This window comes from Ptychodera flava, chromosome 20 (assembly GCF_041260155.1).
Source record: "Ptychodera flava strain L36383 chromosome 20, AS_Pfla_20210202, whole genome shotgun sequence".
NCBI classification, from domain to species: Eukaryota; Metazoa; Hemichordata; class Enteropneusta; family Ptychoderidae; genus Ptychodera; species Ptychodera flava.
In genome coordinates, this window is record NC_091947.1 from 9,222,581 (window position 1) to 9,239,182 (window position 16,602).

Genomic DNA, 16,602 nt, shown 5'->3' on the forward strand with positions numbered 1-16,602 from the left:
TTATTCCAACCGCAGTGCGGGTTTTAAATGAAAAGAAACGATGTCAAGCTTTTATCCAGTGTCTGTTTGTTTGTTTTTATTTATTTCTCTTTCGTAGATTTCTCGTTTGTTCGTGCGTGTATGTTTTCTTCAGTCACCATTATCATTGCCCAGTGTTTAGGATGAATAAAGTATTGATTGATTGGTTGATTGATTGATTGGTTTTCTTTATTTGTTATTATTTATTTTGGGCTTTCTCTGTTAAGTTGTGTCTGAAAGTGGGTTCTTGACTTCTCTTTAAGCAAAGCTTTCACTGATATAACTGACTTTTAAACTGACACAAAATTGATCTTAAAATGTCAAAAGACAATGGCTATGTCCCTCTAACTAAGTGATATGGCCATGGACAAACTGAAAACAATGCCATACATGGACAATGTGGCATAGAATATAAGGTCATGGCAAAGTGTCCCTGACAGCTGCAACACATTAATGCCATATAATTCCAGCCAACACAGTGTGGAGTGAAAATCTCCTATGAATACCCGTGAAATGTATATGTACGATTCAATTTTTTTGAACTACTACCTATGGCAGCTCATTTTCGAGCTCTTGGAGTAAGAAAACTTTTTGTCATCTTAGTTTTTCAAAATCGAAAATTTTATTTTTCCCCATAGAGATAACACATTATGGTTGCCATTTTGAATTTTACATATCAGTAAACATCACTTAATTTGTTTCTCTTGCACAAAACTTTGCACAGTGACCCCTGATTTTTATTCTTGATTTGGTAAGAGTATGGTTGAAAGTTTCATTGAGGAAAGTTTGAGCGAAAGTTAAAATCTATCACTTTTAAGGCACACACCACCTTAATATTAAAGTTGGACTGTATTTGAGAGGGAAACAGACAAAGATTCAAAGGTTGGATGTTATCATGAACTTGAGTTTTATTCCTATACTGCGAGACTTACCTCCTTTGTATAGATTTCTCAAAAACAGGCCACAATTGTGGAATACCCCACTATATTGGATGTGATTTGACTTTGTAGAAAGTGATATGACTGATGAAAGGTGAACACTGATCTACAGAATAATGCAATGCCATGCTTGCAGAACACAGAGTTAAAAAGAAATTTGAACTCACATCACGTATTCTGGCACCAAACTGATCAAACATGGCACATACCTTGGCATCAAACTGACTCTTGTATTTATTTCTCTCTGCCTTGATTGTTTTCAGTTGTGCCACTGTGGCTTCCATCTGCTTGTTGTGTTCAGCTAATTTCTTTTCAAGAGTCTGGCCGGTTTTCTGCATGTCCATCTGTTCCTTTTCACTCTTAGCAAATTTAATCACCATCGATTCCTTCTCCTTCACGGCTTCCTCGTACATCTTTTTCACCTGTATGAAAGCAATAGGATATTTTGTCACTAGAATAAAATACTCAGAATATTTGCTGTACCACAGTCGTAGGAATAGGACTGAAGACGACAACTAAAATGCGAAATTGCTGCTCTACCCTGTGTTAACTCAGTGGGGGAAAATAAAATTTTCTACTTATTGAACATGAATTATAATTCATAACACTGATACTATCCTGGGAAGTCAGTAATGAGTGTGACAACTGATTCAACAAAATCAAAGAATACTGAAATCATGCTATGCCATAATGGTACAATTCAACATTACCAAAAGTGATGTATTACTATGTACTTAACTGTGTACAAAACTTCAAAATACAAACACAGTACTATTACAAGAAACATCAGAGCAGGGTTCTGCAGGTGTGCTTATAATTTTAATGATGTACATGTATATTCTTACCTGGTCAACTCTTGTAGCCATTTCTTTCTGTAATGTGTTTATAGCTCTTTTAGCTGCAGCATCGTGTGATAACTGTTTCTCCTTGAACTGGGTAAGTTCCCTCTTCTGAGCTTCAACTGTTGTTTCCAACTGCATGAAGGACCATAAAAATAATATTGAAACAGAAATATAATATTTGAACGCATATTTCATTTAATTTGTTTTCTGGTTCACTTCAGATCAAGATGCTAATAAGCATTTAACATCTACAAACATCAATCTATTTGTTATGTACATAAGTTATACTTTAAACAGAAACATTTCTGAATTAAGGGTTTCTGCAGCCCTCATTGGTTGGTCAACATGCAAATTTTTTGCAAGTATAGTACTTTAAAAGAAATGATTGGACGGCCAGAGGAACTCACCTGTTTGACGGTTACTTGATATGTTTCAACTGTGGAACTTTCCTTTGCTCTTATACTTTGGATGTCTAACCTCATGGTGTTGCTTGCTTGGTGGGCAAGTTTCAGTTCCTTGGTCTTCTCTTGATAAGACTGTTGAAGACTGTGAGAACGATACCACAAGAGACATTTTAGTATGTGTTTTTTATTGACTCTGACTGAAAACTGAGTCAAACTTTCTGAGGAAGAAATAAGATCTGTTACCAACAACTGAATAAAAATGGTATGAAATTCCATACAGTCACCCATATCGTTATACTGACAATAAACTCTTTTGTACAGGAATATACATGTAACTATATAGTGTAAAACTTTATTATAATAAAGGACATGAATAGTTTTCATCAATAAGAATTATATCATCAGATTTGCAGACTTAACCCTTATCCTTTCAAGTTCATATATCATCATCAGGTTCAGTTGGTTATAACTGGCGAGGTACAACATTTCTCGCATGTTGCATTTTAACAAAACATTAAACATCTGAAGGCCCTTGAAAACAGACACTGTAAACGTGATTTTACAGACCAGACCTGCTATAACAGACAAAGCCAAGTGGGTCACTTGGAAGATGGGGAGGTGATACTGTCTGGCCAGAAAAGGGTTAATAATAACTCATTTACACTTTGTTAAATTGAATGTTTCATATCCAGCATTTGACGGGATATTGCCCACTTGGAAAAGTACATGTTCTCCCAATTGACATCCTATTGGTTCTAAAGCATTGTTCCTCAGATCTGACCTGTGAACTATGGTTTATTTTATTTGAATGCCTGCATGATTGTACACTGCCACTGGTGCTTGTGTATTGGGCCTGGAACTAGGGCACTCTGTAGTCATATTACTTGTGCTCCCCTTGGCATGCAATGTTATAGAGGACGACAGAAATGGCACTTGTGTTCTACAACTATTCACCTCTGTACCTAAAGCTTAGCAAAAACACTGCAGTATTGTACCTTGGAATGTCCCAACCAGAATATACTAAAATAGGAATGATAATATCAATTTCAATTTTAAAGGATAAAATTGCCTCCTGGAAGACACAAAAGCCCAACAAAGCTTCTATGAAATGTGAAATACACACATCTGAGTCATGATTACATGTAGGCATGGTGTTGCTGTATATGTGATATGATCTGTAGGTATCGATGGTTAGCTCCATGTTAAAACTGAACAAACATTGTCAAATGATATTTCAATAGCTGACAGCTGTCATGTATTTACAAATCTGAGACCTCATATGTTGAAGCATTTCAATGTTGTTAATGTTTAATCAAAGAAATGATCACAACACATGACGGAATTTTGATAAAATACATTAAGTTTTAGCACTCTCAACCACCCAATACTCTAAAGGTACGTATTTGAAATAAAATATATGGGAATGGATACAGTGAAATTATGGGATATATTGAAAATATGTTTTTGTATTGATCAGAACATTTTTCATGCAAAATATGGGTTTTTAAATAAATAATGTGATGGGTCAGGGCAGACATGATTATCTTGGAGACAAGATGGAATGGAATGGAAACTGATGGATAATCATAATCCAGCTATGTCTAGCATTACTTCAAAGCCCTGCTATAGCCTATATCTGCTATTATTAGCCAATCAAAATGGATTGTAACGGATGAGCCACCATATTTCACCACATACTGGAAGGTTTTCAATTACAAAAAAACTTGTGTATGTGTGTGTTTCTGATCAATGCATCATTTAAACCATATGTCATCTACTGGTCATGGACAACATGACACTAACTCATAGTATATTACTATCCCATACCATGACTTAAAAACATAAAACAAGAGTTCATATCTTTCTGCATTCTTTTCATGTAGAGTTTTCTTCTATATGCTGCATGAACAACAACCTTGAAAACACACATGGTATCTGCACACCAGACTATATTTTCAATATTTCAATTAAATTGATGACTCAGGGCAGTGAAATTGATCCATGCATCCCACAGTTGTACCTCATCACCACTGTCCTTCTGTTATGTAATTACTTTTCTGTGTATGAACTGTACGTTTTAGTCTGCTAAATTTACACTTCATTATAAAAATCAAATATCCACAATACACAAAGGTACAAGGTCATTTGCCAACATAACTAATGAACACCTGGTACCTACACTAAAAACTGTGCATACCCTGGGTGTGTGTGTATGTGTGTGTCTGTGTGTCTGTGTGTGTGTATATATCAAAAAGGCTGAAGGAAAGCTTGATCTGTCCATAGATTGCAAGAAGCATGAAACGTAGCAGATATCATTACTTTGTACTTGAAATGATTTTTTGTTTTTGCTTTATCACATATAAATGTATATGTGCGTGTGTGCATGTGTGTGTATTTATATATGTATACATACATATATTTGTTTTATATTTTATTTATTTATTTCTCATGGATACCTAGGAATATACTAGTATAGACTTGCACGGTTCATCCTTTCATGTCATGCTGCTTATTACAGTTGAATGAAAATAGCGAGAATTTTTTCAATATGTTCTACAATTCATTGACAAATATTTTATTTTAGATTCTCTGTAACAGAGTCTGAAATAGACTATGGATTCTGAAAATAGCCTAAATACATGGGAAATCAGCTTTCAACTTTTCAATTACAAACAGATGTCCATGTTGTATAGAAAGATTTGCACACACAACACACTCATATTATTTGCTTAGTAATATTTTGACCCTTTACCTATTTTGCTGGTCAACTGTTTTGCAATTTGAGGAAAAATTACCATGGAAACAGTTATGGTACCCTCCAATATCTGAAGTGATCATCATGCCATTTTTCATTAATTCAGTGATTATTACTTCAATTGAGAGTCTGTAACAACTGATCAAATATAATTCCATTTACTAAGTTTTCAGATTTTTATCGAAACGTGTCAGAAACGTATTCCCTTTCTCTTTTGGGAATATCAGTAATGCAGTGACATTATTCATCACTTGGCATGATCAACTATTCCATATTACAATGCATAATAATATTTCTCAAAATTATTATACATTTCTGTATGAAAATCTATTTCTACTATACAGGATATATTTGCCTGTATATGCAAATACCATGATAGTATACTGATGTTGTACCTCAGTCTTTTGCATAGAATATACTGGCAATAATACCCACAGAGAGACACTCTCTTCAGAAAAAAGGAATTATCTTCTCCTTTTAATCTTGAAGGTCCTTTATTATTCATCTCTATATGTGAAGGCAAGTTATTATTTATGTTGTTGTAGAAATCAAACGTAAATAGGCAACAGTGGTAAAAATTTGCATGTAGGCTCATGACCAAACAGATCGGAATAACTCTCATCAACCCTGGGAAGAATCATCACTTTGTGCAATTTTGTTATTTCACCATGGTTGAATACACAATGGGAAGAAAATTGCAGACACAAAATTACTACAGAGATCTGTATACCTAGACCATACAGGTCTACAGAAGATGAGGCTTTATATCGTGCAAGATTTAAATTCTCTCTGAATGATGTCACAGGAAATATTTTCCATATCACGCACTTAATATCTTTCTCTTTATACAAATTTCATGTCTGACGTAAAATCACCTGATAATATCACTCTGTCTTATGAAATATTTTTCATGTTATGGACACTATATTTAGTTTTTAGTAAGTCCATGATTTTGTTTGCGCAACTTAATACTTAAACATTAAAATGTTAAAGATATATGTATGATACAGTACTACAATAAATCGTCCATTTTCACTCCTGAAATCCAAAAATCATTATGGGCAATGGAAGAAAAAGCCTTGAATGAAACTAAGCATTAGTTAATTATGTTGTTATGTCTGATACTTTATTAAAATAATGATTAAGCTCTTTTAGTGTTTTCATTTTTTTTTTGTATTGTTTGGTGATGCGGGCGTTAGCTGTTTACTGTCTTGTTTTTTCTTTACATTTGAGCAGATACTCGAAATAAAGATTATATTATTATATTATATTAAATTCGGCAAGGGCCAATTTTTATCCAAAATATTGGTGAATAATTTTAGAAAAGTATTAATTTCAGTATATCACCGATTTAAAAAAAAATGTACACCAGTATAGTGCCCAACTTATGAATTTCAATAAAAATAATGATTGTGTGAAGTCACCTTATGTCTCCATACAGTCTGACTATCATTTTGGATTATTGAATATACGACATAAAACTACTAATTGATTCCAAACTACAAAGTACATAGATAATCTAGATTATTTTACAAAGGATTAGCAACAGTCTGTGACTGTGCCTTGTTTTGAGCTCTTAGACTGATGTGGGATCAGTTAACAACTGATCAGGTGAATGACTGTACATGAGGGTATTATATTGTATCATTTTGATACTGTCACACTGGACAGTTGGCAGATGTGTTTGCTAGTAGTGAATTATTTTTAGCCCATTTCTACACACATATTTGTTAGTTGTTGGTAAATACTGTAAAATTGCACGGAAAATGTATCAAAAGCTATTCCACAGTGGCAAAATAACAGTTCGCGTGAACAAGGATCCAAAAAGGAACTAGAGATTCTATATCAAAAGTATATCTAGTATGATAACTCAATATATAATACAATTGATATGTAAAATTATTTACAATATCCATAGTATACCTAACATCTTTAATATCACGTACGTTTGCTAATTATAATTTGAAATATTCAATTGAATAACATGTTTTGAGTATTAAAGAAACCATGAAATATTTATGTTAATTATCAACTAGACACATCCGTAACAGGTACATGCAGATGATAATTGTATAAAAATTTACCTATGTTTGGCACTTAATTATATTGAGTGTGACAGAAAACTTTTGTGACGTTTGCAGTAAATTTCACTAGGTGCACTTGCAGTAGCATTGATTGATATCATAGATGTAGCTACAGTAACAACTGGAAGATGTTTCTACAAAAGTAAACAAATGCCTTAAGGTTTCCTGCGACACAAAAATACAGTCATCACTGAGGCTTCCAGTAAAATTATTACATATGTACAACAGTTTACTTGCATGAAAGCATGTGCATGTATCATCAGTATTTGCACTGCAGTGCAATACTGAAAACATGCTATAACCTTTATATGGTAATGAGCACTCCTAACCCGGACTGCTTTTGCTTGTAGATGACTAGTATCTTATATGCAAACCAAAAATAATAGTCTGCAAGCTGTACTACTTTGCAAGGGAAAAATCTTGTGGCGCATTCAAAGATGACAGCTATGACAAGGCTTACTGTATATTTTTATCACAGAGAGAAGATCACATTTCTGAAAGTTTTGATATATTTAGACCAGTGTTATCCTCGATTCCTCGTGATCAGGCCAGCTCTGATTGGCTCAAGCTCATTTGCAAAATTAAAATAGTTCAACTGTGTTTCTTTGTTGCGTATATTTCTTTTTGTAAAACATTTGGCATAAACCTCGCAAGACAATCACGTGGGGACTGCCATAGAATACACTGCAAGCCCTCATGCAAATACCCGAGACTGGACACTTGCACTGTCTTCCCATGGGGTTCTGTCATATTATTTTTTTGAAAAATAATGAATACATTTGTATTATTGGTCTTAACCTAAGGCAAATTTCACCCTTTTTAGAAATAAATGGGCTGGAAAAATTGCATAGTAGATGGTCCACTCTGATTTTGTAGGGCCCACCACTCAGTCAATATAGAGCTTACATTCTCTAGAGTTGCAGGTTTATTCACAGGTTTATTCAGTTCTTCATAATCAAATTTTCAACCTTTTGTGAGTCTGCGATATGTGGGAAGTCATGATGTATGTGTTGCTTGAATATATGCGACAGCATGGCATGAAAAACACTGATTGTTCTCATTGTCACACCGAAAGCATCCTGCTCTCAAATATTCCATTTTTAAAAATATGTAAACAAATTATAAATTATCACAGAAAATTACATGTCTAATTGGATGAAAATTAATCTACAATGATCATACAAAAAGCCATTCTTAATAATCTTTCAAATTTCCAAAAGTTGCACACAAATTGGGACTGCATTTTTCATGTTACATTTTTCCAGAAATATCTGGTTGAATACAGTGTGTTTACCAAACAACAACCTAGGTACTATATATACTTTCATAGCATATTTAACAACAATATGTATGATGGTCATGTTTTTTTTGTTTATCTTTTGATTGTTAAAAAATAATATATAAATGTTGTCATACAGAAAACTCTGGAAAGTAATTCAAAACAAACAACAAAGTTTGAGATAAAAAATGGTACAATTCAAAGTATTTTGTGTCAAATTATCATTTGACTTTTGTATTTAAATCCCTTTGACATTGACCCAAACCATAAAACTTATATTGGACTGTGGGGCAAAATATGGAGTGATATGATGTGTATAAATAATTAACAAAGGTGTGGCTCATTCTTTGTGGAATCTTTCAAGTACAACATTGACCTCTTCTAACTTGAACTACATGTGGTATATTTTGATAACATTAATGTTTTAGGAATTGAGGGCATATTTGTTCAAATTCATGACACATAAAAACTGGAGACTGATGTTTTAACTGGTTTGGCGTTGTGTACTACTACTACTAGTTCAGTGTGTATTGTTCCACTGTTTGTGTGTGTGTCATGGCTGGCTTTGCCCAGTCTATAATGAATACCAATTAAACCAAATTGTTTTAAATATCGAGAATTGTTCTATAAATATGACAATATCACCATAAAAGAGTGAAGGCATTTGATAGTAAGGGAAGGCATTTGAAACCATCAAAATGCTCACCCATGAAGTTGTTTTTAGCTACATAACTAAAAGTACTCTATTTCCCGACAGCTACAGGGATCACTCTACTGTACGGAATCTCAGCAATGCAGTAAAAATGTATGAATCTACGTTTGGAAAACTCCACTGCTTTAAAATATATGGTATAGACTTTCAGGCTGGGAAGCATTCTGTGCTATGAAAAATTGTCCTTGACCCTTGGGAAACTGTAACCACTGGAACCAATTATGCTAACTCTGTCTATGCTATTGGAATTATGCTAACTCTGTCTATGCTATTGGACTAAAATTACATGATAAATGTCTCTGCAAGATTAAATATTCTGTTTTAACAGACTTTTGAAAAACATGGCAAATCGTCAGTAGTCTAGGACCTCTTCTTGGCTTTGGTATATGCTATGAAGCCAAGGAGAGGTCCTGGACTAGACTGCCAGTCATAGGTGGCCGGGGAAGGAAGTACACAGGAGGTGTACATGTATTCCCCATTATGGATGAGAATATGTATGCTATGCTGAAGAATAACCAATTTATGAATGGCCTTTAAACGTTATTAGTACACATCCTGCAGGTAGCATTCTATTCATCAATCTCCTATCCATGTGCAACATAAATATTACAGTATATTTTTTTATTATTAATGGTATATATGCATTTGGAAGATTCCCTTCCATTTATAATCAAATGAAATGCATGTTTACACAAGTTTTCATTCAATGGTATTTAAAGTTGTGTTGTAATTTGTAAAACAAAACAGCCTTGGAACTGATTTATCTAAATACTGGCTAGAATATACAAGGAACTGTACATTGTATTATACTTGTACCAGTACCTTTCACATGATGCAAGACATGTTAGTAAAACAAAAGAGCTGAAGCATACATATACAGGCAGAGTTCGCGTTTACGCAAAAATCGTGCGTATTTACGCATTGAAATTGACGCTGTACGCATTTTTTTCATTGGTATGCGTTTTCTATACGCAAAGGATAAACCGAAAGCACTCCCCACGACTGAGCTTAGGCGATAACCAGACGAAATTTGTTGCAACACATTTCTGTCAATCACTCATTTTGTGTGGAAAGTTTCGGGGCACGTTATCATGTCAGCTGTGCCTATGAATTACGTTGCTAATTTTCAGGCGAGCGATAGTTTCTGAAACTTATGACACAAAGTGAGTGATTGACAGAAATGTTGCGACAAATTATATAAATGCCAACCGTGCACGATCATCGCGTCTCGCTGTTCCCAAATTTTGATCAAGCTGTTTTCTTTCAACTTTGCTCTACGAATCCGTGAAAAAATCATTCATCGGTAGAGCTCGTCGGAATCCCGATAAATTTTGAACACTGCAGAAGTGTCTGGATAAGCTGCCATAACTCTAACTTTTGGGTTGCCCGATGTGTTTTGACGGTCGCATGTATACCCTTCGCTGTTACATTTCAACATTGTTCAAGTTTTTCGTTTAACTTTTTTCATTAAAATAATGTACATCGTACAATCCGAATATGTAGTGTAGGTTTATTCAACGGCACATTGTATTTTGCAGTCAGTTTTTTCATCAATCGAATGCGGAAGTGAAATTACGCACTCAAATCCAGCCGTTACGCAATTTTAGCAGACTAATGCGTATGCCGTACGCGAGGAGAAAAAAGTCACCGCGAACACTGCATATACAGGCGGGTTACAGTAGCTGTCAATGGAGGAGATGTGGTTGCAAGTTTTATCTTATGGGTCTTGTGTTTCAACTGCATGTACAGAGTACGGGTATCAATAACATAATGACATGAAAGTTAAAAACCAGCTACTGTGTAACTGCATGCTCTGACAATGACACAGAGTCAAGAAAATATTTCGCAAGGCAGGTGATAAACACTTTGACATATTCTGTAAGCTGCTGAGGTTGAATATCTGAATACAGCTTTGAATGTAAACGTGAAAAGCTCTAAAATAATATATAATGGCCCATAAAATAGGACTATACTATTATCTGCAATATATGGTTATGGTGATACCCACTTCTCATGTTATCACCACTACAAAAACATGTACAACTCACATTATCATAGGAAGGAGGGTTACCTAACAGAGGAACCATTCTGACCCGATCAACACAGTGGCCTTCGTTGTTATTTTGGGACAAGTACCCTTACTTTATAAGTAGTATTCTGCATGCGGATGTTGTAATTTGATATCACATGTTTAGTTACACTGAGTAATGAAACAGTAAATTTTCAGCAGTTGCAGGGTAGCAATGCTATCAAAATATGATCATGAAAAAATGTTGACATGACTAAGAGAAAAAAGACTACTGTACTTGCATAAGTGACATCACTTGAAGTCTTCAGTGTTACATGTTCCACAGTAACAGCAGATCACGGTCCTTCAAGGAGGGACTGTGAGCAGATATAGTTCACAATCAAAATAGTCATGGAAATTTGCCTGTCATAATTATTCCATTCAAATTCATTCCTTATATTCCAGCAGAATGTTGTCTAACTCTTCCATTTATCAAGTTAGTTGATAGATCCACCATTGTTCAAGACTTCTGAAAATATCTTGATTTGAATATGAAGATTGCCCTACATGTCTACCCCTGTGAATTGGTATATGCTCTTTGACCTCAATTTGTGACCTCTTTGTTTATCTTCTGGGGTCATTACAAAACCTAGCACCTGTCACTTGGTTACCTCTTTAAAAAGAAGAATGTTGCCACATGGACGATTGTGGATGATCCGTTACCTTTTTTGTTTCAAAACATTCAGATGTCATAAACATATATAAGCTATCTACTTTACTTGTTAAATATGGCATTATGATGAATCATATGAATGAAAGTATATTGTCATGGTACTGTAATTCATGAATCATATGAATATATGATGACTCAAGTTGACCTTTTCTTTTCAACCTGTTCAGATACTATTATAATATCATTCTACAGTCAAGAGTTACAATTTCCTTACGATCAACACAGCACTGTTATAAAATTGAATAGATTAGCTTTTTACTGCTTTTACATGTACATCTGCCAAGTAACACAGTCTGAACTGGGCAAATTTTGATACCAAATTTTGCTCATGGTGAAATTTGCTCTTCATGATGCAAAATTGTGTGAAGAATTTAGCAGCTGAGCTTCAATGCACAGAACATGAAAATCTGAATGAAGTGTTAATCCTAATGATGATTAATACATAATAAACTGTAATTAAACTTGTGTAACTGACCATAGACAGTGGAGCGAAACAGACTGATGATCAGCCACAAGCCCTGTAATTTTTTGTAAAAGGACAATTTGAATTGGCACTCCAACAGTGCAGAAGTTACCACATTGGTCAGTGGAAGCTTCAAGTGTAATTACTCACCTACAGTAACATAAGAGATGTACATTGTGTACATGTTTGTCATTATTCATCTTTTTTATAGTTTTTGGGTAAACCGGTAAATTTAATATTGGGCATACTTAAAATCAAGAACTACCGTTTGTATAGATTGTTAGTCAGTTTTATCAAAATAGGACAAAATCAATCTGGGTACATTTAGCAGCAGTGAGGTTATATATGATTGTGTTGCTTGTGAAAAGTTCAGTGGGTTGGTTTGCACTGAACTATTAGAAGAATGTACCAGCTTGCATTTTTCAGTTTACAATCGGTGTAAGTTTCACCCACTGACATATGTGGCTAGCTTTGCACCTCTTGCCGGGGTTGACACGGTCAAACTAACATGTGAATGATGGTTCTATGCTTCAACAAACAACAAGGAAGTCCAGTTGAAACGATTTGGCAATCAAAGTTTCTGTGGAGGTAGCATACAAATTGTTCTCTTGTCAAAAATTTTGTATTCGTTGGTCAAATTCACTGTCACAATCGTTTAATGTAGGTAATGGAGTTCGCCAAGGTGGAATACTTTCACCATTTCTTTTTAATGTTTATGTTGATGCTTTAAATGTAAAACTTTCTAATGCTGGAGTGGTTGCGAAGTTGGAGGAGTTATGCTGAATAATCTTTCTTATGCTGATGACATGTGTGTTGCTGCCCCGTCAGTTAAAGGACTTCGTAGACTTATTCAAATTTGTGAAAATTACGCTTCTGACCATGATATGAGGTATAACTCTCGCAAATCAAAATGTATTCATTTTAAATCGTCAAACAATCTTTCTGTAATTCCATCAATTGAGTTGTGTAACGTTTCAATCGAATTTGTCTCTTGGTTTACTTATTTGGGCCATGTCTTCACACGTGACCTTCGTGATGACACTGATATCTTAAGGCAACGTAGAGCACTGTGTGGCAGAGCTAATATGATTCTTAGAAAATTTTACCATTGCTCTGTTGAGGTGAAATCTCGTCTTTTTAATGCATTCTGTAATAACATTTATGGTAATCATCTGTGGTGCGATTTAATGTTGGTGTTATACGAAGTATTACTGTTTGTCATAATAATGCTCTACGGAGACTTTTTGGTTTTTCAAGATACGCTAGTGCCTCAAAAGTTTTTGCTGATAATTCAATGAATTGCTTGTCTGTTTTACGAAGACGGGCTGCTCATAATTTTAGAGTCCGTTTGCAAATAGTACTAATGTTTTGATTAACAGCCTTGTTGCATGTGACAGGCGGTTTTATGGACTACAAGCCCATTGGATTAATATTTTATATTAAGTGGTTTTTTTGTTGTTGTCTTGTCATTTTTTCTTTTATGTTTTTATATGGACGTTTTTTATGTCTGAATTAAAGATTAAATAAATAAATACTGTGTGTGCTAGCTCCATGGTATTTCTATTGTACCATGTATAACCTTGGAGGTAAAAGGGAGAAACTCACCTTTTCAGTTCCTTTTTATGCTCTTCACACTGTTTCTCTAATGTACTACACTTCACTATCAAGTCTTTGTATTCTGGTATTTCTGACAAGACAATTTCTCTTTTAACACCATTTGGTAATTCACTGCTGGATATACCCAGCTCTGCTGATAATTCTGATAATAATTTGTCTTCATCTTGAGAAAGATCACTGTCATTAGCAACGCCAATGTCACTGGGGGAAATAATCTCACTGTCTTTAGGGGTAATGTTGTCAGTTGCAGGATTTACACTACTTTTTTGAAGTTCCTCACTAGCATCTTGTTTTGGGGTGGAACAAGGTATCTTCTCTTGGAATGTTTCTCCTGCTTCCACACAATTAGAGTTCACTTCTTGCTGTTCCGTATATTTATTGTCTGCAATATCCCCATCATTACAAGGATCTACACAAGGTAGTTGTTCAGTCTGGGTATTATCAGACCTCTGTGACGAGCCTGACAATTCACTCTGATCCGAACTACTTTCATCTTGCGATACCACAGTATCTGTAACTACATCATTTGATTCAAGCGGGTCAGGCCGGGCACTGTCAATGTCATCAGTAACCCGAATATCCCTTTGTGATATGTCGTTTGTAATACCTTGGTGTTGCCCATTTTCCTCGACTACACTTGAGTTCGTATGATTTTCTGTTTCGCATATACCATTTTCTTCCCCAGCTGTGATTCCGGTAGTGTTATCTTCATCAAGTTCATGTCCGCAATCTCCATTGGCACCGGGACTTGCTGTATCCATAGTATCTATGCCCCCATCCTGACAGACTGGAGTATCACAGCTGTCGGTTTGTTGACATTCGCTATTTGATTTCGGCACATTGTTTTGATCTTGAACGACATAATTTTTGTCCTCGTAACAAGGACTTTTTTGTTCAATGTCGGCCATTTCAGGTACTCACCTAGAAACAACAAAACATGAACAATCGACAGAGGATTTCGTGGTGAGTACAAAGCTTTACCATGTAAGCTTACCAATCAATGCCAACGTCTTCGCTCGAACTGGATTATTCGTTTCCTTCTGCAAAAGTCGCAACCGCCCCGCAAATGTGGGTTTCGGTTGGTCACGAGGAAAATTCTAAGTAACGCGAAATTCCAAACATCTCGGCAACGACGGTCTGCTAACGTAAAACAGGGTTTTCCATGATTTCACACTCCGTCGCCCTCCCGGAAGTAGATCTGTCTATTTTTGTGTAGAAGTCTTTGCCTGACCCAACCGGCCTGTCCGGTCAGTAAAATTTTGGAAGACCTACTGTACACTGCTCCTGCGACAAAGTTGAGACTACACGTGGAACCCCTAAGCTAACACGATTTCCGTAAATGCAAGAAAAACAATGAAGTATTTGTGAAGGGAAAATGACAGGGAGTGTAAACAAGGATATACAGATCGTGCGTTAGGCCTCCCACCTTCCGTAGTGCAAAAAATGGCCGACGACTTACGACGTGGGATCACGTGACCACTCTTTGCGCGATGATGTCATGAGTATCAACTTTATTCCATGTGCGCTGAATAGCGCTACCCCCGGCGCTACCACCACTGAGATAACCACTTGGTATTCCGAAGGGGTCTGGAGGATTTAGAAAAATTATGCAGGCCAGACAAGGAAGAAAAATATTATCCCTATAAGAAGGAGGGAAAATAATTTCCCCCGAGGAAGCTTAGAAAAATTGCTATGACGCATATGTGGATAGAAACCCACAGGCGCTTGAAGTTGCCAATGCCAATAACTAATGCAGTTAGACGAGCTTACTCCCATGTTTTTCGTAAGTTGTCTGGTTTTAAACATTCTTTTACTCAGATTAACAGTGCAATGTTTGTCAGTCTTTCGATTTTAACTTTTGAAGAAATCCTTCGGAAAAAATCATATAGTTTTCTGAGTAGACTCCATCTCTCAAGTAACCCGTTTGTGGTGAGTGTTTTATTTTTATCAGTCTTATCACAGAGTAAGCGTATGTGTTTTAAAATGTATTGTTGTTTTGCTATGGATTTTTATAATCTGAAATAAAGATATAATAATAATAATAATAATAATAATAATAATAATAATATACGCATACATACAGTACTCTTCACTGAACGCTCTCATACCTGTGTTGCTGCACATTGAAACCAACGATCACAAAAAGGGGGGAAAGTGACTTCAGGGGTCCCTCAGGCTAGAGCTGTTGCCTGACAAAGTATGTGGTTCATCATAAGCAGAATCCTGTTAGGCCAATCTTTCACTGACTTATTCATAATATAACTGATATACAAGATAAATAAAGTTGTGTGTTAAAGTAACACAATGCTACAAATGCAATGCTGCCAATATTACAGTAAAAAGATGAGGTTGTAATGTTTCATCAAATCTATAAAAGAGGATTCTGTATTAAAATTACGACTATACAACTAACTTATTGAGTGGTAACAAATATCATTTTGCAAACGGACGAATAAATAAAAAAATAAACATGACGGTACAAATACATACATAGAGAGAATTACACTGAACTGTGTGCCAAAAGCTGCACCACAGGCGCACGTCTGACGTTTCGACTGTGGCCTCACAATGGCTGAATGCTCGAGATCGAGAGATAGACGGGTGCTCGTGTCACAGATCACAGGTGGCAGACATTTGCGGGAGTAGTTGCCAAGTACCGGACACACAGGCAAACTGAAAATGAATAGTCTAAAATATGATATTATTTTCATAATTTAAAAACAGATAATAAATCGTAATTATGAAATAC

At 35.4% G+C, this 16,602-nt stretch overlaps 1 protein-coding gene across 2 annotated transcripts in view; it reads right to left on the reverse strand.

Moving 5' to 3' along the window:
- The window catches only part of LOC139119959 (coiled-coil domain-containing protein 186-like), a 36,240-nt gene extending 20,905 nt beyond the window's left edge, over positions 1-15,335 (reverse strand). For both annotated transcript variants that reach the window (XM_070683928.1, XM_070683927.1), the window contains exons 1-4: positions 13,842-15,335; positions 2,206-2,344; positions 1,802-1,930; positions 1,166-1,378 (exon numbers count right to left, since the gene is read on the reverse strand). In XM_070683928.1, the coding sequence (XP_070540029.1) occupies positions 1,166-1,378; positions 1,802-1,930; positions 2,206-2,344; positions 13,842-14,761 (1,401 nt within the window). In that variant the 5' untranslated portion in view covers positions 14,762-15,335. The remainder of the gene's footprint in view (positions 1-1,165; positions 1,379-1,801; positions 1,931-2,205; positions 2,345-13,841) is intronic.
- Between the last annotated feature and the right edge of the window lie 1,267 nt (positions 15,336-16,602).